This window comes from Bubalus kerabau, chromosome 3 (genome assembly GCF_029407905.1).
Source record: "Bubalus kerabau isolate K-KA32 ecotype Philippines breed swamp buffalo chromosome 3, PCC_UOA_SB_1v2, whole genome shotgun sequence".
In the NCBI taxonomy this organism is placed as follows: domain Eukaryota; kingdom Metazoa; phylum Chordata; class Mammalia; order Artiodactyla; family Bovidae; genus Bubalus; species Bubalus kerabau.
In genome coordinates this window covers 149,062,544-149,084,914 of record NC_073626.1, presented here as the reverse complement: position 1 = coordinate 149,084,914, position 22,371 = coordinate 149,062,544, and the positions used below count along the sequence as shown (strand labels likewise).

The 22,371-nt window shown below is 38.7% G+C and overlaps 1 protein-coding gene across 1 annotated transcript in view; it reads right to left on the bottom strand.

The window, feature by feature from the left end:
• Nucleotides 1-4,950: 4,950 nt before the first annotated feature.
• Nucleotides 4,951-22,371, bottom strand: part of FASTKD2 (FAST kinase domains 2) — a 69,614-nt gene continuing 52,193 nt past the window's right edge. Inside the window, 12 exon segments of the mRNA XM_055573266.1 lie at nucleotides 4,951-5,147; nucleotides 6,092-6,206; nucleotides 7,846-7,930; nucleotides 8,345-8,557; nucleotides 10,196-10,359; nucleotides 15,225-15,397; nucleotides 16,489-16,628; nucleotides 16,883-17,006; nucleotides 17,290-17,398; nucleotides 18,257-18,360; nucleotides 21,319-22,043; nucleotides 22,046-22,139. Coding sequence (XP_055429241.1) covers nucleotides 5,028-5,147; nucleotides 6,092-6,206; nucleotides 7,846-7,930; nucleotides 8,345-8,557; nucleotides 10,196-10,359; nucleotides 15,225-15,397; nucleotides 16,489-16,628; nucleotides 16,883-17,006; nucleotides 17,290-17,398; nucleotides 18,257-18,360; nucleotides 21,319-22,043; nucleotides 22,046-22,139 — 2,166 coding nt within the window. The 3' untranslated portion in view covers nucleotides 4,951-5,027.

Here is a 22,371-nt window from a genome sequence, read left to right as displayed (position 1 = left end):
GGACCCTGGCAGGCTACAGTCCATGGGGCTGCAAAGAGTTGGACACAACTGAGAAATTAACACTTTCACTTTTAATCATTTTTCTATTTTAAGTATAATACATATTCATTCTTGAAATACGAAAAATAAAACATAAAGAATTAAAATTACTCAATTCTACTATTGAGAAATACCACTTTCTACATTTTTATCCCTTTTCTTCTTTTTATACACCTCTTGCCATTATTTAAAACATAATTTGGGAAAAAAAACAGGAAAACAAAATTTGGAAAAAAAAGCAGGAAAATAAAATTTGAATCCTCTACATATAGTCAAGTGTTTGTTTTTCCATTTAATAGAAGTGTTAATGTTTTCCCCACATCATTAAGTAAATTATGGTATATCTAGATATTTTACAAATATTAAAATGATGTCTTAGAACAGCACTTCCCACATTTTCATGAGCACACAAATCACTTGGGATATTGTAAAAATACAGGTTTCAGTTCAGTAGTTCTGAGATGGGTTCCAAGAGTCTTCATTCCTAACAACCTCCCAGAAGATGCTGATCCTGCTAGTCTGTGGACCACATTCTGAGTAGCAAGGGCTTAGAAGATATATATTCCATTAACGAGGAACACTTAAGTACTTCCCAGTGTTAGGCTATATGCAGTAAAATATGAAATCAATGGAGTGATAAGAATCCTTACATACAGTGTGGGAATAATACAAATATTTATCATGTGCATACTAAGGGTGCATACAGACACAAAGATAATTAAAAATCTAACTCCTAGTCCACGTCAATAGGTATCAATGTTTTCAAGACACTAGAGCATTCTATAGCGGTAGAAAGCCCATCACTGGTTTCCAGGGAACCAAAGGAAAGGCAAAAAGGGAGGAAACTTTCAGGGGTGGTGGATGTTCATAACCTTGATTGTGGTGGCATTTTCATGGATATTTTACATATATGTGAAATCTGTTAAAACAACAGATTGTGCACTTTAAATATATGCAGTTTGCTGTTTGTCAATTATACTTCCATAAAGCTATTTTTTAAAGTATAGGGGAAAAAGTCACAAAATGCATTCCAGAAAGGTTGTATTAATTTACATCCTACCAGCAGCATAAGCAAGTGCCTGCCTCATTACCTGTCGGCACTATGATTCCTAAAGGAAAAAAAACACAGTGCTAATTTAGAAAGGCAAAACCTCTCATTTGTTTGAATGTGTATGTCTCTGATTACTAACAGACTGAAATATTTTTATGTTGATCAGCTCATCACTCATTTTTATTTTGTAATGTGTATCTTATCAAACTATAGGAGCTCTTTAGATATGTCATGAATATATCACCCATTTTTTTTCTCTTGACTAGATGTTTACATTTGTGTGACATAACACAAATGGACATATTAAAAAAGTTTAAGAATCAAAAAATAAAAACAAAAGCCAATCCTAACACTGCTCAAAACACAACCAAAAAAAGGTCAGTCAAGATTCAAAATTAAACATAAAAAAAAAAATCAGTCTTTTTACATCTATTTCTTTCACAAGGTGGCTGACTTATTAGCATAAGACTGCATCAGAAGCAAGCCATATACATAAATGTATCCAACTTTATATCTTTCATATTCACTCTTTCAGTTGGTTAGTAAAGTAGGTTATTTTATCCTCTTTAGAGTTTGGTACTGAAATATTAACATATTTTGTGATTTAATCAAGAGTCAGAATTTAGATTTATAGACTCCCATCTTTTATTTATTGATCCTAATTGTGTGAGAAATGGGTCCATGAAATCAAACTGGAGTTAAGTGGTTTTTATTTTGAATCAACTGAATAAATACCAGAAAAGGAAAATATTTATATATTTTCCTGGAGTGGAGAGTAAATCTTAATCCTGAGAAGACTTATATATTATTAAATTGTTTTCCTTCCCTCTATACCTTCAGTCTCACAAGATTTTCTATACAGCAATGAAGAATGCTAATGCTAGTAATACCAATGAAAGAGGAATGCTAGTTCCTCCAAAGAATCCATAAATTTGTCCAATCCTTTGAAAATGAGTCATAATTAGCCATTAGAAAAAACTGACATATGTATTTACTATTTAAAGAATGAAAATTTTAGTTCCCTAATATTTTCAACTCTTGTTCTGAAGCTTGTAAGATTAAATCATTTGGTCAAGTACATAAAACTAGATGATGTCCAATCTGGAATAAAAGTCCAGGTTTCCTGATACACAAGCTGCAAAGCAGCAGAAAAGGAAATAATGTGGAAATCAATGATGTGGCTGAAACTCCAGAAAAATCAAATTCTTGAACCTTTACTTCCTCATCCATAAAATGAGGGAGGTGGATTAAATGATTGATGCATTTCCTTTCAGCTCTAACCTTTTCTAAATGCAGGGAGGATAAGCTGATAAAACCTGTGACAGATGCAGTCATATTGCTAGAGATTTTTTATTGCCAACTTGGGGTTTCTCAACTACTTTTCTTGTAAGTCCGTATGAGCTCAGGTTCAAATTCCAGCCCTATCCTATTTATATAGCCTTTATAAATAATTTATCCTATTAGACAAGAGGAAATAAGGGTCCCAAGAGATTAATAGTAGCTACATGTCAAACAGTTAAGATAATGGAGAATATACCCAAATACTTAGCAGTGCCCAGCACAGAGTAAGATGTTCAGTAATTGCATGTCTGTGTATCTGGGGTATTTCAGTCCATCCCGGCTGACATTAACAGAATGCCATAGACTGAGTAGCTTATAAACAACAGAAATTTATTTCTCACAAATAACTGTGGCAGAGGTTTGGAAGTCCAAGATCAAGGCTTTGGCAGATTCTGTCTGGTGAGCGCCCCTTTCCTGGTTCACAGATGGTCATCTTCTCACTGACTTCACAGGGAGAAGTGATAGGGAGCTCTCTGAGGCCTGTTTCGTAAGAGAACTAATCCAATTCATGAGACCTCCACCCTCATGATCTAGTCATCTCCCAAAGCTCTACCTCCAAATACTAACACAGTGAGGGTTAGGTTTCAATAAATGAATTTCAGGGATGGTGAGGGGGTGAGGCACAAACATTCAGACTTTTGGATGGGGGTAAAATAATACCAACATACACATGGTAAAACCTGCTATATCCCCAGCAATTCAAATATTAGACAGACAGGCATATGACAAACGTGAACAAGTATTTCCACAAAAGAATTACACACATAACTGAAAAATAGCCCCCAGGTCTGGCTCACCAGAGTTCAGCTATATATATTTAGTTTAAAAGACTTTGTGAAATGGTGAGCGCAGAGGGGAAGAGGGAGAAAGGAAGAAAGGGAGAAAGAAATGACCTCAACAAAGAGGCAACCCACAGCCTATAAATCTTAAGGAATTTGGACTCCTTGCTATCTGTTATCTCGTCTCTGTTTCTCTTAGTTTGGTCCACAAACCACTTCTACCTAGAATGCTTGTTACAACTGCAGATGCCCGATACTCACTCATTTTTAACATGCTACCTCCTTAATTTTTATACATTTTTAGCTTGCCTTTGACTGTGTGGATCACAATAAACTGGAAAATTCTGAAAGAGATGGGAATACCAGACCACCTGACCTGCCTCTTGAGAAACCTATATGCAGGTCAGGAAGCAACAGTTAGAACTGGATATGGAACAAACTGGTTCCAAATAGAAGGAGTACTCAAGGCTGTATATTGTCACCCTGCTTATTTAACTTCTATGCAGAGTACATCATGAGAAACACTGGGCTGGAAGAAGCACAAGCTGGAAACAAGATCGCCGGGAGAAATATCAATAACCTCAGATATGCAGATGACACCACCTTTATGGCAGAGAGTGAAGAGGAACTAAAAAGCCTCTTGATGAAAGTGAAAGAGGAGAGTGAAAAAGTTAGCTTAAAGCTCAACATTCAGAAAATGAAGATCATGGCATCTGGTCCCATCACTTCATGGGAAATAGATGGGGAAACAGTGGAAACAATGGCTGGCTTTATTTTTGGGGGGCTCCAAAATCACTGCAGATGGTGACTGCAGCCATGAAATTAAAAGATGCTTACTCCTTAGAAGTAAAGTTATGACTAACCTAGATAGCATATTCAAAAGCAGAGACATTACTTTGCCAACAAAGGTCCGTCTAGTCAAGGCTATGGTTTTTCCAATGGTCATGTATGGATGTGAGAGTTGGACTGTGAAGAAAGCTGAGCACCGAAGAATTGATGCTTTTGAACTGTGGTGTTGGAGAAGACTCTTGAGAGTCCCTTGGACTACAAGGAGATCCAACCAGTCCATCCTAAAGGAGATCAGCCCTGGGATTTCTTTGGAGGGAATGATGCTAAAGCTGAAACTCCAGTACTTTGGCCACCTCATGGGAAGAGTTGACTCATTGGAAAAGACTCTGATGCTGGGAGGGATTGGGGGCAGGAGGAGAAGGGGACGACAGAGGATGAGATGGCTGGATGGCATCACTGACTTGATGGATGTGAGTCTGGGTGAACTCCGGGAGTTGGTGATGGACAGGGAGGCCTGGCATGCTGCGATTCATGGGGTCACAAAGAGTCGGACACAACTGAGTGACTGAACTGAACTGAACTGAATTTGAGAACCTAGTCCAACTGCTGTGTGGCCAGTGCTTGAAAATGTTGTCCATAACTGAGTCCTAAAATAGCTTAGATTCCAAGCCAAGGATTGCCCACACCAAATTACCTGCAAACCATCACAACTAAGAAACCAGTTTTTAATGCATCAAAGCTAATGAGAAACAGTAAAATCTACAGCTCATGAATTTGTCGGGTATCTGGGTACCGGAAGGAATAGGTACTACTGCAAAGATGACCCTTCTGGAATTTTCTCAGCATATTCTAAAATGCCAGTAACAACATTTCTTTCATTCTTAACACTAATTTTAACAGTGAACTGAAATAACACTTTGTATTATAGTGAGCAGTCAGGTAAATTACATCGACAACTGAATTATAGTATTTATTAAAGTTATTTTTACAAATTCAGGTCTCCAAACATTAAAAGGTTGTTTTTCACTTTAACATGTGCTTTGCAAATGTATATCAGCAGAAGACAGTGCTTTGGGTGAATAGATTTTAGTCTTCAAAAATGCGACTGCATCCTTCATCTCTAGTTTTTCCACCTCCCAATTATTGACCTTACCAAAGAAAGAAGAAAATAATCAGTTTGCAAGAAGATGATGACATATAAAAGCTAGTTTTGACACCCAAGGATATTAAAATAACATCAAGCCAACCACTTACAATTTATGCACATTTTAAAAAGTTTAGTTATGACTATATATACTAGGGTTGAAGAAAGCTCTCACAGTGAAAATTACAAAAACTTTAAAGGTCCTCTAAAGGGTGCAAACATTTCTTTTTTGGGATAATCTTCCTTAGAATATACATAATAGCCAATATGAAAAAAAAAAAAAGTGTTACAGATTAGCTCATTAGAGAAATGGGCCATCTTAACCTTGATAATCCAGGCATGATCCAGTTTTAGATACTAAAGTATCATAACGAAGATTCAAATGTTTACATTTCATATTATATGCAGGACCAAATGACTGGCATTTAGATCGATCCTAACATTAATATAAACTTCTTTGTATGGTCCTCACTCCATACAGATACCTTGAGGCTGCTCAAGTTGTAGTGTTCAGAATCAAATGAAGTACAGAGAGGGAAGAACTATCCTCTTAAAACCCTCCAGCATTTTCTAGTGAGAAATATCCTTAATGGCCTCACAATGACCCATGAAAACAAAGCTTTAATCAACATCTTTTCTTCTCCTGTTTAAGATAACCTAGAAACTGAATATGGTTTCATGTTCTTAAATAGGAAAATATATTATTTACATTTTTCTACTTAATAAAAAAGATTAAATTATAAAACCCCAAGTAAATGACTAGTAATCAACTTAGCAGGAACAAAATCATATACCAGAAATGTTCTTTTTCAAAGAAAACAATAAACAAAACAATTATTCCAATACTGCTGGCAGTTTTTCTAGTCCTAGTAACCAACTTCAACCATAACAGTCCTGGCAAAACGAACATCAGTAACTGAAGATGATTTCATTTGCAATTTTTCTTACCAAGATTACATGAAAACCCATTATTTTCAAATGCCGCATTTTCATAGCAAGGTATCCTTTGGGGTGGGTTGAATCCAAACAGTAAGCAGATTTAGGAACACAGAGCACAGCTACTCTGAAAACAAAAATACAAACTAGTTACTAATGAGATGACTGTGTACAACCTTGCTGTATTCTTGTTCTTTGGAGATTTCAAAGCTGAGCCCTCCACTGACCACATTCCTCACCGTTCCCTCCTGTTCTAGCCCTTCACTTCCTCATTACCTGGCCTGTGCAGACATTCCAGTATGTGAAGGCCACTTAGGAACAAAAAGCTTATAAAGATGTTTTATACAAACAGTATCTCTTAACCATCTTTAAGAATGGCTACATTCTTCATGAAGAAAATTTTCAGATATGAAAGCACCCATTTTAGGGCTTTCTTATACAGAGGTAATCGCTGATCTGAATATAATTACTTATGCCACTAGAAGTACTGGTGTAGATAACACTAAATGGAAAATGCTGTTTGTACATATTGTCTCCCCAAGAGAGCAGCATTTAAAAACCAGGATGGGGAGACCAAAAACAAAGAAGAGATAGACAAGACTGTTGAAAAATAATATCTGTACGTGTAAAAAAAACTGAAGGTGTAATCTTTTTTCATTGTTCACCGCCTTTTGGAAAGATTAAGTTCATTGGGGGGAAAAAGACATTTGTATCCTTACTGTCTCCTGAGATAAAGAGAAAGAAATTTTATATCTTTAAAGGAACACTGATTTCTCATTTCTTCTCAGTACTTTAGGCTGAGAGCTATTACATTATATTATTATGCCAGAACAGTTGAATTCCAGAAAAAAGAAAAACAATCTTTCAATGAGGCCAGAGAGAAAGGCTTTTCTTAAGGGGAGATAGGCGCTACGTATAGGGAAGATAGTGGCTGAAAAAGATGGCCAAGGAGCAATCTAGATGGATTTGGAAAGGAGCAAAAGTTACAGAGCTGTGAGTGGGAAGTGATGGGCAGATAAAGAGTCTGAATCCCTACAGACTTTTTTCTGTACCTCTCTCTACGTATTCATGTCCTACAAAGCAGTAGGGGATGTAAGTCGCCTGGGGTCAGGATCCATGTCTGACTCAGCTCTGTGCCCTGCAGGCCCTAGCAAAGCCATGAACACGGGGTGTGAACACAGGGTGTGTGCAACACGACCTGATCCAGCTGCTTACAAGGCAGAGCGTGCTCTTAGGGAGCAGCATCAATTTATCCCAGAGACACCTTCTGTACTGTGTGAGTCAAGGCAACTACTTCTAATTAACCTCACTATGGTTCGATCCATATACAATATACCTTAATTAAAAAACTAAAGTTTTTCTACCTTTTGAAAGGTTTGACTGGTAGAACAAAATATTTATACTGGGTATTTTATTTGGGTAGAAGTCTTAATTCTTTAGGATCGCTATTTCATTATCTTGTCAAAAATTCACACTGTGCCGATGGTTTCAATTATGTCAATGTTGTTTGATTGCACTGTTTAGCGTTAAATCCTAATTTTTTTAAACTGCCTGTTTCATCAAATGGCCAACTCCAACCCACGGTCTTCAACCACAGTGCTCACATGTATACCTAAGGAGTAGACTAACGGATGAGACGTCCTTAGGTGCATAACAAGCTCCATACAAATAGAAAGTCTGTGTAGTGTTACTGCTATTTAATATGAAGTCTTTGAGAATTAAGATTTAAATACAGACAGCTCAGCAAATGAGTATGTGTAAACAACCTCTGAATATCTGTAGAAGTTACCACGTCCACATCAGAAAATGGAAGCACTTGGCTCTGGTTAGCATCCATTCTGATTTCAAAATCTGGAAGAAAAAAAAAAAATGATACTAATTTTTCAAACACTGCTCAGTGATTTTTTTGTTTAAAAATGACTACTACTACTACCAATAACGACAATGGCAATACCTAAGGTATACCGAGCTTACTTACTTATGTCAGATACTAGACTGGATTTTACATGTATTGTCTCATTTGTAGGTCACAGGAACCCTATGAGGTGGGTACTATTATTACTGCCATTTTACACATAAGCAAAGAGGCTGGCGAGTGCTGAAAGCATGGCACTAGTAAGCCGGGGAGTGAAAATCCACACCCAGGCAGCCCACTCCAGGGCCAATGCTGCATCACACTAAGCTGCCGCAGTAAACTCCTAATCTTTTGTCAGAAAAAAAACAAATATAAAGTAAACCAGAAGAAACTTGTATAAAGTCCCATACCAATAAAATAATTATGTGGCAACTGTACACTTTGTGAGAAGCACCCTTCCCCCAGAAGGTCACTCAGCGCTGCGGCGACCTTTGGCTGTGGACAGAAGGTCGTGGGGGGCAACTGCGGCAGCACCAAGTCCAGGTCCTTGTGACAGGGAGCATCATCGAGTTTTAGACAAGCAGCCACAACATGAAGCCTGTGAACATTCCTCTCCACGTCACCTAAAAAAAAATGTAGTTAAGAAAGATATTAACGTCACATTAAAGAAATTGTATTAATGTACCTATAATTCTGATTATTTGCTTCTTATCAGGAGGGATTTTTCTGGGTCCCCCAAGCTCCCACAGTGTGTAGATCGGTGCCTGTACCTGATAAGGTTTTAAGGTTTAAAATACCTTTCAAGGTGCTTTAGCCTCACTCTTCACTGAACTGATGGGGAAACCCTAAAGGATGTTAAAACACATCCTAGTTAACTAAGGGCAAAGTTGGAGCTAGAATTCAAGTCTCCTGGGTTCACAGCTGCTTCCCCTACATTAGACTGCTTGAAAAATCAGCACATAGTATTCCTCTTCCACACTTCAACTCTGAAATTTCATTCCACTGTTTTTAAAAGGATTTCAAATAACTCTATTTCCCAGATATGGGCTTCCCAGGTGGCGCAATGGTAAAGAAGCCACCTGCCAATGTAGGAGACCCAAGAGATTTGGGTTCGATCCCTGAGTCGGGAAGATCCCCCGGAGCAGGAAATAGCAACCCACTCCAGTATTCTTGCCTGGAGAATCCCATGGACAGAGGAGCCTCACAGGCTACAGTCCATGGGGTTGCAAAGGAGTCAGACATGATGAAGCAAATGAACATGGGCGTAAGCCTGATACTGCTTTTCCCTTAAAAAAAAAATAATAATATTTATTTATTTGGCTGTACTGGGTCTCAATTGCACATGCAGGATGTAGTTCCCTGACCAGGGATCAAACCCAGGCCCCCTGCATTGGGGGCGTGGAGTCTTAGCCACTGAACCACCAGGGAAGTCCCTGATTTTCCTTCTTTAATAGTAAAAACCAAAAGTAAACAATTAATTTTGGTTTCAAGAGTAAATGAATTCATTACTTTGCTAACTATTTGGTTTCTTAATCTAACAGCTGTGCCCTCATTACAGACCATGGGTGGCAAAGCTTTATAGCTGCAAAAGTTGACTTAACTTGGCTTCAAATGTGACATGTAAAGATTAGAAGTATAAACACCTCTGATAGGGGCATAAAGAGCAACTTGAACATTTAGTCTTTGTATAGGTGCATAAAGTGTAAATAAAAAAAACAATGACGATGTGTTTCTTACTCCTGCCGTCTATGTGCAGGGTCTGTCATTAAAGGAGGCTCCACAGGGACTTCCCTCATAGCTCAGTTGGTAAAGAATCTGCCTGCAATGCAGGAGACCTGGTTCGATTTCTGGGTTGGGAAGATCCACTGGAGAAGGGATAGGCTACACACTCCAGTATTCTTGGGCTTCCCTTGTGGCTCAGCTGGTAAAGCTGCAATGCGGGAGACCTGGGTTTGATCCCTCAGTTGGGAAGATCCCCTGGAGAAGAGAAAGGCTACCCACTCCAGTATTCTGGCCTGGAGAATTCCATGGACTGTATAGTCCATGGGTCACAAAGAGTAGGACACGACTGAGCAACTTGACTTTACAGGTTTGCTGGCTTAACGCATGGCCCTTTGACTTCACCATCTTTGGTCCTTTCATTAGGAGCACCTGCTCCAGAAGGTTTAACTGACACCGCTGCAACTGAGCCCCTCTTCAGAACCACCAGGTAGCCTGGCACTACTGCCTTATTTCAGTCACACTGCGCACTGACATCCCACCTGACGTCAGCAGATCATCAATGATGTCCTTTTGAAGAAGCTGATTAATGAGGGCCAGGGGAAAATAGTTCATCCAGCAAAATGAACACACTGCATTTAACAGGTTTTCAGAAGATATGTGGTGAAGACTACCAGTCAGAGCACTGGCCATAACTTCTAGGAACCTAGAGGGGCAGAAAGGAAACTTGGCTTACAAATATGAAGAGAAGGCAAGATCATGATAGAGCTAGTGAGGTGTCACAGAACCAACAGCTTTCAGTAGATAAAACCATCAGGCTTGCATTTGCACTAGGTCTTCACACATCTTTCAGGTCAGCTGACTCTCGTAACAAATATATACATTCAGTAAATGTGAGCTGCCATGGTATGTCTCACATAGGGCAAATATTTATAGGCTTTAACTCATTTAATTCCCATTCAAACTCTATGAGATAGGTGTCATTATCATCCTCATAATAAAAATGAGTAAATAGGCTCAGTGAGGTCGAGTAACTCGTCCAAGGGCACACAGCCAAGAAGCAGCAGGGAGAGCCCTGAAATCCAAGCTGTCGGTCCAGAGCCTTTTAACCACTGTGCTAGGCTTTTATCCAGAGAACGCAATGGCACCCCACTCCAGTACTCCTGCCTGGAAAATCCCATGGACGGAGAAGCCTGGAAGGCTGCGGTCCATGGGGTCGCTAAAGGTCGGGCACGACTGAGCGACTTCACTTTCACTCTTTACTTTCATGCATTGGAGAAGGAAATGGCAACCCACTCCAGTGTTCTTGCCTGGAGAATCCCAGGAACGGGGGAGCCTGGTGGGCTGCTGTCTATGGGGTCACACAGAGTCGGACACGACTGAAGTGACTTAGCAGCAGCAGTAGCAGGCTTTTATCCTGAGTAAATCTACAAGGCCTGGAATGCCACTACAGGTTTATAAGCTATTAAAATTCTATTGCTATTAATGCTGTGAGCTGAAACAACCACAAGCCTAATTGTACCACCTCAGCTAAGGTTACGTAGGATAACTGAGCACAGATGAAGAGAAGGGAAATCAAGGTTAGTTGAGGCCATGGGCCCAGTGTGACACTGCTAATCAAGGGCCGAGACACACTTTGAACCCAGGTCAGTTTGACTCTTAAGGCATAAGTTATATTTCATTATATCAGAAAAAAAAAGTAGTGCATGCAAAGTACTGTGATAGTGTACCGGAAAGAACGTGGATGGGGTAGCTTTGGGGATAAGGAGAATTCAGTAAGTAGAAAAAATGGCAAAAGCGAAGACCACTTGAAACTAAGCACAGAAATGGGAGCCCTGAAAGTGCATCCTGTTCACGCTGTGGTAAGTGACTAGTGAGGCACAGGCAGGGACACTCACAGCAGCGCACGTGTGCCCTGAAGGAAGCCCTTAGTAACATGAACCACAAAGGGAAATGTCTGAGATCAACGGGGAGATCCCATGGGGGGAGGAGATGGATGACGAGAAAGGCTGTGGTAGGTCCTAGAGACAACAGTGAGGCAAAGGGAAAGCCGACGGGAGTCTGGAGGAGGCAGCCAGAAGGGCTGATCTGGAGCCCGAGGGGTAATCACCTCTCCCACTCCTCGTGCCGTACTTCATCTTCCACAACACTACCATCTGTGTCATTCCCTGCGCGTAGTCTGCTGTTTCTTTCCCTCCTGACTTGAATACAAAGTCCTTTCTACACCGGCAATTAAACATGCTATATTTAACTGCCAACTTATGTCTACGTTACCCATTACATAGAATCTTCTGGCAAAAAAGGATTATGTCTTACTTTTGTCTTAAGTACCTGAGCACTTGGTACAAGTTTTCTGACTAAATGAACAAATACAATTAGAGGAGAAAGAGGATAATGTTATTGGAGAAGAAAGAGTCAAAAATAATGAGCTAAAAATTCACCAAGTTGTAAACATTGACTATGCACAGCTCTTTACATGCTGCTACTCATACCTCAATAAAGTGGAACAGGAAATGGCAACCCACTCCAGTACTCTTGCCTGGAGAATCCCATAGACAGAGGAGTCCATGGGTTGTAAAGGGTCAGACACAAATGAGTGACCAAGCACACAAAGTGGTTTAAAAAAAAAAAAAACTTGACATGGTACTTGATAAACAGTAAACAAAACAAACAAACAAAAAAACCAAGAATGAGCTGACTTCCAGAATTATTGATCTTGAGACCCCTGTGGGATCTCCGGTGACCATATACAACCTGGAGTTCAGGAGCACACTGATGACCAGAGATGCAATCTGGGATTATCTACAGGGTGGCAAGTACAGATCAAAAAGAGAAGAAACCAAAGGACTGGAATGACAGAGTTGAAATGTTAAATGCTTTCTTCCTATGGCTTCAAACCCAGGAAGATATTCTAGATTTAACACCTTCTCTTTACCAGAGGCCATAACATAAATAAAATGATTAAGGAACAGCATGTGGATATACAAAGTGCTAAGTCAAATTTTCTACAACTCTCCTACCTAATCCATCTCTTCCAGTCAACTCACTTCCCAAATGCTTCGAGTTACTGCTCCTAAAATCTTTGCCATTCCACCCTAGGAGGCCATCTTCCTTTCTCCTTCCTCCATAAAGCATTCATTTGGTACCTATCATATTGCCTTCCTCTCAATATACATGACTTGCCTCCTTCTCTATCCTAAGAAGGATGGAGAACACAAACTTCTTTATTTATAGTCCTCAAAATACCAACTTCAGGGAACTGCACATTCATGGACATTCAGGAATTTCTTACTGATCAATCTCAATCTATTAGCGACTCTTATCACTCCTACTTCTCCCAAGGAGAAATGCTGAGGTAGGAGCGTAGGGTTAGATCACAGTTCCTCAGTCTCAGCTCTGCTGACAACCTGGCCTGGATAATTCGTGGTTGCAGTGCTGACTTGTGCACAGTAGGACGCTGGCAGCATCCCCAGCCTCCACCCACTAGAGAGTGTACAACAACCCTCTCCCCCCACCTCCCCAACCACACAAAACCTAACGTCCCCAGATATTGCCAGATGTCCCCTAGGAGGCAAAATCACGGCCAATTGAGAACCAATGAGTTAGACGAAAGCAGAGCAGACAGACAAGTACAACATTCATGACTCCCCCTCAGTATGACCTGTTCCTAGTCGTGCTTTGTCAAATTTCCTAACCTGTGTGTAGCTACTTAGGATTACCTTGGTTATCCAACCTCTATTTCCAACATAACAATTTTACTGGACCAAGTTATCTCCTGGGACACATACAGTCAACTGAAAAACTCCCTAACTACTCAGTGCTTGTTCTCTGAATTCTACGGAATACATGGGGCTGTTTCTGGAGTTTTATTTACTACTCAGCTTAACAATGCTACTTACTCCAGTATTCTTGCCTGGAGAATCCCATGGACAGAGGAGCCTGGCGGGCTACAGTCCATGGGGTCGAAGAGAGTCAGGCACGACTGAGCAACTAACAATTTCACACTTTTCACTTTCACATCTTAACAGTATTTGTCAAGAAGGGGCAGGAGGAACATAGGAGCCAGCTTCATAATAAAACCAAGAGTGGGTAGTAGAGGAAGGCTGAATTTGGGGAGAATCTTTTCAACCTTTATGTCTATTCTGTGCCAGGCTCTGTGCTACGTTTAGAAACACAGGCACCTGGGTCTGTTGCTAGAAAGCTCTGCAATTGTGGAGAGAGGTTTACTGACAAATAACTGCAGCTATATGTCAAGGTTCCACAAGAGATTTATATAAGACATGACAAGCACAGGAGCTCTGATGGAGACATAAGGGAAAGCACAGGACACATATAGGAAGTGAGTCTTTTTGGAACAATGGAGGATACAGTGAGCAGCTGCTTTTCTTGGCCCAGCATTTCTTTGATCACCAGAGCAAAAGAAATGGGCATGTGACCCAAACTCGGTCAATCAGATTTTCTCTTCTGGAAATCTAGATCTTGAGAAAAAAACCACAGGGACAAAAAGCTGATGGAGCCAAGCTGGGCATGCATGCTCAGTTGCTCAGCCATGTCCAACTCTTTGCAACCCCATGGACTGTAGGTCTCCAGGCTCCTCTGTCCATGGGATACTCCAGGCAAGAATACTAAAGCGGGTTGCCATGTCCTACTCCAGGGGATCTTCCTAACCCAGGAATCGAACCTGTGTCTCTTGCATCTCCTGCAGTGGATTCTTAACCACAGCATAAGCTGGGAGCCAAGCCACTTGGTGGCCAAGGAATGGCCTGTGAACCCTGCCACTGAGACCCTCAGAACTGCCACAGTTTATTCCTCCAAGGCCTTAATCTAATAATTACTGCGTATCAGGCACTGCCTTAAGATTCTGACACAGGTTAACTCACTTAATCCTCATAACAACGATTATTAAATTGTCCAGTATGATTAGAAATAAGTCATTATTCATGCCCATTTTAACAGATGAAGAAACTGAGATACAGGTAAGTTACAGGTAAGGTAAAGTTAAGTAGGTAACGAATGGCAGAACTAAGATTCAAACCTAAGCAAGATGTCTCCTGGGTCTGCACTTTTAGTCACTCTTCTAACAAATGACATGTTATATACATTTCTGGTTTTTAACAAACCCTTAACTGATCTAGAGAAGAAGGAAAGATGTTCTGGGTGGAAAGAAGAGGTCTGAAAGAGCCTGGCACATCTGAGGAATTGCTGTGTTTATTAGTAGAAATGTATGATTGGAGTTAAAATGAAAAGAACAGAAAGCGGTAGTTTGGGACCAGATAAAGAGCTAGGGTCAAAACTGAATTATAAACTAGGGTGCTAAGGGAGTAAGTTGGGCAAAAGTTTGAAACGAAGTCTCCTACACTGAATTATCAAATACACTGCAAAGAACAACAACAGAAGAGCAAAAGCAAAGCATGTCTCTAAGATAAAATTGTTTACCTTCATAAATAAAGAATATTATGTTTTATTTCTGGACATGGATGGGTTTGCTTGTGAGAATTCATTGAGCTTTGTAATCTTTTCTATAAATATGATATGTGGCAATAAAAAAAGTAAAAAGGAACAAGTACATACTCGTGGGTCTGGCATTTGTAGAAGTGATTGAGAGAAGAATATACATTAAGAATACCGACAAGGCTTTTCACATTTAGGAAGCCAGGTTCATCTGCTGCTTTCTTTATAAATAAGTCCATCAAACCAACAGGTCGAAAGCCAAAGTTTTCAAATAAAATGAGGAGAAAAAGAACCTAAAAAAAAAAAAGAATTGAGGGAAAACATCTTAAGAATTACAGTATGTTATCAGCAATCTTTCCAATTTCAAACAGTTTAAATAAGCAACAGAATTGTCCTGATTGAAAAATATTCCCTTAAAAGGAGTAATTATCTTTCCCTTATAAAATATCAAGTTAATAAGCAACCTCTTTTTATCAGCCAAGAAGCAGAGCACACAATGGTTCTCATTTCCAATGTCATTTAAAATAAATCCTTTCCTACACACTTTTCATACAAAATCTCTGCAAATTACCTTTAAATATACCTCTTCTGAAGTTTTTCAAAATGACCGTCAATTTCAAACTGCTCTCCTTTCCAAACCTAGACACTTCCTATATTCTAATAGATAAAAGATAACTTAAAAGTTTCTATGTTCAATATTAAACACTAGAAGTGAGAATGGAGCTGAAATACAATGATTAAAATAAATGTTCCACTTCACCTCTCATTTCCCTCTTTGTCATTCTTACAGTAAGGACTTCTCTTTCCAAAATTAATTTCCATATTAAACACAATATTCACCTCAACCTCCAAAGTGAACTAAGCCAGTAATCTAACATGGTTACCTCGGCTTCACTATAAAAAGAAGTTTTTACCAGTTGCTTCATTCAGACGTTTTATTATTAACACAGGCCCTGAACTTAAAGGCTCTTACCCTTGAAGAACCAAGCAAACTTTCCATACATAGAAGACAGTAATGACATTTTATTCTTCAAAACGCTTAAGCCCGTAATATTACCTATCTTTATTATTCTAAATCTAACAAAGGAAACATAGAAAGGCACAAATAATCCTTAGTATCCAACCAAAGTACCATATAATATTATGAAAAAGACTTTGGCAATACAGTTTTTGTTTTGGATAGAAAGATGATCAAGATATTGAACAGTATATAATAGGTAACACTCAGACAGAAATTGTAAGGAGCTAATTTTTCAAACCAATTTAGCACTGGAATATTTTGGAATCTAAACCACTTTAAAATGATAGAGAATTATATCCACAAATAAATAAATAGATTTCTTAAAAGTTTCTGAGACTTATTCTAAACTATTAACATACTTACTTTTTTCAACTTCCAGATGTCAAAAGTTGTAGCCACATAATCTGCTATTCCTTTAAAAAGATCTATATTAATATATTGGAGGTCCCTGCAAGACTGCAAAATGTTGATCAATATTTTAAAAGGACACCCATGGATGTTACCTTTAAGAATGAGTTAGATAAACAAAAATTACCAGATGATTTTGACTGTAAGATTCAAGATACTATATACCCAGCACTTTTCTTTAGAAAAACAGCACTGTATTTTGTAAAAACAAAAAACAATTATAGGTAAAAATAAACTTTAGATCTAACCATATCATCAGATATTTTTTCATATAACAGCAAACAAACAAAACAAATATAGCTCAGAACAGATCGGATGCTATAAACCATGTAAGAAAAATTCCCCTTACTTGTGACTCTCTTACTGCACTCATTCAGAAGGATAATGGAACGGTGATTAATGGCGGCCAGTACCTCAAACATATGCTGGCAATTCAAAACAGAAAACTGGTCTAATTCTTTCAAGGCTTTCATCTAAAGAAAAATAAATTTTAATTTATCATTTGTGGTAAAATAAATTAAAATCTTATATTTAAATAAAAAAGGATAAAGTTTGAGCAAAATGACTCAGACATATATAGATAAATGTATGTAAATACATACACACATAAATCTCTCTATTATTCCACTTAAGCGAAGTTATACCCAAAAGCACAACGATGTCCTCCTAATGAACTGACTTTAGGAGATGACAGCAAATCACAGGAAATATCTTTTTCAAATTTTACCCAATAGAGAAAATTCAGAAAGTATTTACCTCCAATTTCCTTTTAAGACCAATCGGAGCATCTTTTCCAATACTTCTCATTACAGTTTGTAATGTGAAGACATGTTTTATTTTCCAAACTTGCTCATCAACTAGCATCCTGTCATCACACACAACAAATACCACAGTCTTAGGATCTTAAAACCAGAAGAGAAATCTTAAAAGTCATTTGGTCCAGTTCATACTTATAGGCAAGAAATATGAAGCCCAAAGAAATGAAATATCTGCCCACCAGAGTGTAAACAGTTAGTGAAAGCTCAAGGACCCGACTGGTATTCTTTTCTCACACATTATTTTGCTATCTTTTTGCATAAACAAACACTAGGAGACTATATTAAGACATCCCAATGCATAGTCAATGAAAATGAGAATTAAAAATTATTCTCATAAACCTGTGACATAAGATTAGGTGCATCAATTTTATAAAAACTTAACCTCCTTTGCAAGCTGGGCTACTGTCCTGTGACCTCCACACAGTGCCCAAATAACCATTATGAACTGAGCATGTATCAGTTCCCCCCAGCCCATGTCAATACTATGTTTTAAGATAATTTTAATGTTACCCACACTTTTTTTTATAGTGAATCCTGAAAGAAGCATTATTTCTAGCTTCACCTGTTCCAAAGTCAGGATTTTAAGTTTAATAAGCTATTAAAGACCAGCTTCCCTTGTAGGTCAGTTGGTAAAGGATCTGCCTACAGTGCAGGAGACCTGGGTTTGATTCCCAGGTCAGGATGATCCCCTGGAGAAGGAAATGGCAACCCACTCCAGTAGTCTTGCCTGGAGAATCCCATGGATGGAGGAGCCTGGCAGGCTACAGTCCATGGGGTCGCAAGAGTCCGACACAACTTAGCAACCAAACCGCCACCGCCACCAATAAAGTCTTTCATCTTTGTTTTTGATTTGAGATAAGAGAAAAAGAGAAAGCCACTTGAAGAAAGTGTAAGAGAGTTCTCACCGCAATCCTGCCAGAAGAACATCCACATTCTTGCATGGCTCCATCGTGTTCAAGATAGTTGACAAAACTGAAAGACATTTCTCATCACACTCATTGATACGTTCCTATTGAAATGTAATCACAAAAACACTATAGGTAATGAGTTCAGAGTAGATGACCTCACCCAGGCAAAACCACTGAACTGATGCTTTCAATTAAAGGATTAAGTATCAAACCAATTATTCAGAGTCAGTCCACAATAAACAGAAACTTTGGAAAACCAGAGGTTATATGTAAATGAACTTTTCAAATAATAGATACACATTCTTTTTGTATCAACAATTTCTTTACACTTTAAATTACCACTGAAAATGATTTGACATTGATTATATTCCTCCACTTCTGAAATAACTTTCATCAAGCATTATTTTTACCCCTTTTTGAGACCGAAGGCCATCATGGTGACAAGTGCAGTAATAAGCTATAGGGCAGTTTTCCCTCCCCTAATGAATCTTACATTGCTGTGCTTACAATTTCCCTATATTCTTTCCTGAGTATCAAACTGCAACCTCAGTTGTGAACTTTCTAATTCACATCTGCTGTCACATTTTACCACCACTATCTGGATCTCAAGAGGAACCCAGGCTCCCTGGATCCTTCTTTCAAACCCTTTGAATCAGGGTTATTAATTTAGTTCCAGAAACGGCCTAATTTAGAAAGTGAACAGTAATAGCACAGCTCACTTAGTGCTCTACAATTTAATCACAACTAGTCTATACACCTCACAAGAGTACTTGTAATCACACCTGAAAGATGTATGCTCTTTTGCTAAAATTACATGACCAACAAGCCACAAAGCCTCAAGTCAGAAGCAGATATTGATAAGAAATGGATACTGCTGGAAGGAAAAAAGGTCTCATTCCCATGAGAGGGTTTCCATTATAGCATTCCATCAATATCTCCTATAAAAGAAAAGACCACCTGCTAGGTGTTTGAAGGGCAAGCTTCACTGATGATATATTTCATACCTAGCTATAACGTCTTTGCAACATTACCATGTTAGTGAGACACAATTATATGTATAGATAATCTGACCCCAAATACCCATTGGTCATATTTCACCAATGCAGATACTATGATGATGGGAATTCTGTCCAAAATTCATTTAGAGAATCACTGACTAGGTAAAGTGACTTACTGCAATTACTTTTAAGTAACTATATAGGGAACAGAGTCTACCAAAAAACACAGATATTCTGCAGTTTAAACAAACATACACAATACAAATTAGTTACTGGTTGAAAACATATGGAAATCACAGTAATGTTAAAAGTCAAAAACTCTCAAATATCTATAAACTCAATCCTTGAATTCTATAGTAAGATAGGATACATGTCAGATCATCCTTGGGAAATTCCTATCTTAAAAAAAAAATTATTTAATTATGATCATTGAGTTTTGAAGTCTGAAGAGCCCACTCTTAAGAGGTAAACAATTACTTAAAGGAACTATTCTTTTCCTTGGCCAACCTTGGTGCCATTTCAGTGACATTGAAGAGGACACTGACTCCTTTGTTTGAAACTAAAAGTGATTCCCCCCATCCAATTTCATTTTCCAATAAATTTTCCACTCACAGAGTGATCTAAATACTAACTGGAGCAGCTTGACCTTTGCTTAAAATACTCCAGTGGATCCCCACTGCCTATAGCATAAAGGCAAACCCCTTAGCCAGGCATAAAAGGCTCTTTATGATTCAGCCTTTTTTCCCCCCACCTCATGCCTTGTCATGACACCAACCCCTCTTCCTTGACAACCACGGCACAATTTCCTACCAATTCCCTCAAACTCATAACCCCAATAATCTGTACTTCCAGCCACAGTGAACTACTTTCAGTTCCCCAAACTTTTCTCCAGGATTTGAACAGTCTTCTCTACTTGAAACACCATCTCATTGGCTATCAACCTTCTCACTTGACTGCTGGCCATCCCTCGCACTCAGCTTAGACATCATCTACTGGGCTTGAATTTTAGCTCTACTATGACAAGGTGTTTGTTCATTAAACCAGCAAGTATTTATCAAATACCTACAAATGGTGACATTAACAAATATGTGGCCTTGGGCAAGCTATTTAACCTCTCTAAGCCTAAATTTCCTCATCAGAAAGAAGAAAGTAACAATGACTACTTTTAAAAGCTACATTGAGAATTATATGAGACAATCCTCCTTTCAAACTCTGTACATATCACTGCTTCAAACAGTAATCTTGTATCCTTCACCCCCATCACCTCTTCCCATCATGAAGGCATTCTCCCAACTAGGTTTGAAGCCCCTGGTTACACACTGTGTATATTTTTCTTTCATCCCACTAAAAGCTCTACGTGGCCCTTATTTTGTAATTGCATTCCTAATGATCAGTGCTACAGTATCGTAGTGCCTACAATGTCGTAAATGTATGAATGAATATTGGTTATTTTTGTAATTGCCTACGAAGTATCTGTTGTCCCCTCTACATTACAAGGGCAGGAATTGTGTTTTCCATATCTTTACATCCCTAGTAACAAGTGTAATAACTAATCCACAGTTGACAGCCAATGAACATTTACTGTGTGAATAAATAAATTCAGTAGTTGTGACTTTAGCCAAGTTGCTTAATGTAACAAAATCTCTTTCTTCATCTGCTAGAGTAACACCAACCTCACACAGCTATTGTAAAGATTAAACAGGACAACACAAGTAAAAGGTATATAGGTAGTCAGTAAATACTAGCTCCCTTCCCTTCCCTTCTCTCCTTTCAACTACCCAAACTGTTCTTGTATATTTTGTATCTCTTCCCACTTTAGCTTATTCACTATTACTCAACTCCAGAGAAGAAAAATGGGGAAGTGTTCATAAACTTCTAAAGCAAAAGAAAGATCTTGCTAACTTAAGGTATCTAAATCATAGAATATTAGTATCTATGCAGAAACAAATGTAAACTACCATTCCAATGGTAAGTTTCATTCAAGGAGGCTATATGTCTACTTCCTATCATTCTTTCAAGATTTGCTAAACTGAGTATATTTATACTTCCTTTTGATTTTACCTGGACCACCCTCAGCAAAGTCTGTACGAGCAGCGTGTTCTGAGGAATCCCAAGCTTCACTATAGCATGAAGACTAAACAGCAGGTTGTCGAAATACATGATCTTGGCTTCTCTCATAACGTGTTCACACAGCTGGTTAAACGCAGGGTGGTTAAACATCAATTGTTTTTCAAAGCGCTTCTGATCCTCCGACATCCGTTTGGCAATTGTCCACATGGCTGAGAAATAGTTACTACTAGGAAATGTAGGTGCTTTTGAAAATATATCTAACACATCACTCAGGGAATTACACTCCTGAGACAGTTTTCTACTGCTGATCAGGGCTGGTTTTCTTCTCTTGGTGAGAACATCTTCATCGGAGGCCTCCTGATGAAAGCTTTTTTTCAGTTCATTAACAGAGACAAGAAAGTGTTTTGAATCAAAGGACAGTCTTCTAGGACAAAGTAGTTTATCAACTGTAAAGACCGTTGCCGTGCTTATGCCCTTTGTTTGACAGCCATCACCTTCTGATTTAAAAATTAAAGCATCCTGAAAGAGATATCTAGTAGATGAATGCATTTTATTACCAAAGGTATTTAAGAGGTTTCTTTGGTTCCAGTTTGAATAAGCAATATTTGGTCTGCAAAATGCCAAAGGATATAGCCTCACAGTTCTGCCTGTTGGAACTAAAGTACTGAATTGTCTGAGGTTCCATAAAAAGGAACCCGCTCTGTTATTCATTTTCTAGTTACTGAAGTACTTTCAAAAGACTTTAAAGTTACCAAGATGACACACACGTCGCTTCTACATTTGAATAAAAACTCATGTCTGCCGTCCTTTTCCTGCAGGGGAAGAGGTTATAAGAGAAATAAAAATTAGAGTAAAATTTCTACTTAAAAATACAAAATCCATTTAACAGAGACTAAAGTGGGGACCTAGGGAGACATTAAGATTTACCTTAAAAGGGTAAAACCATTTTACCAAATACGGGCTTCTTCCACTTCTACTACAATGTGTATGCTGCTGCTGTTGCTAAGTCGCTTCAGTCGTGTCCGACTCTGAGCGACCCCATAG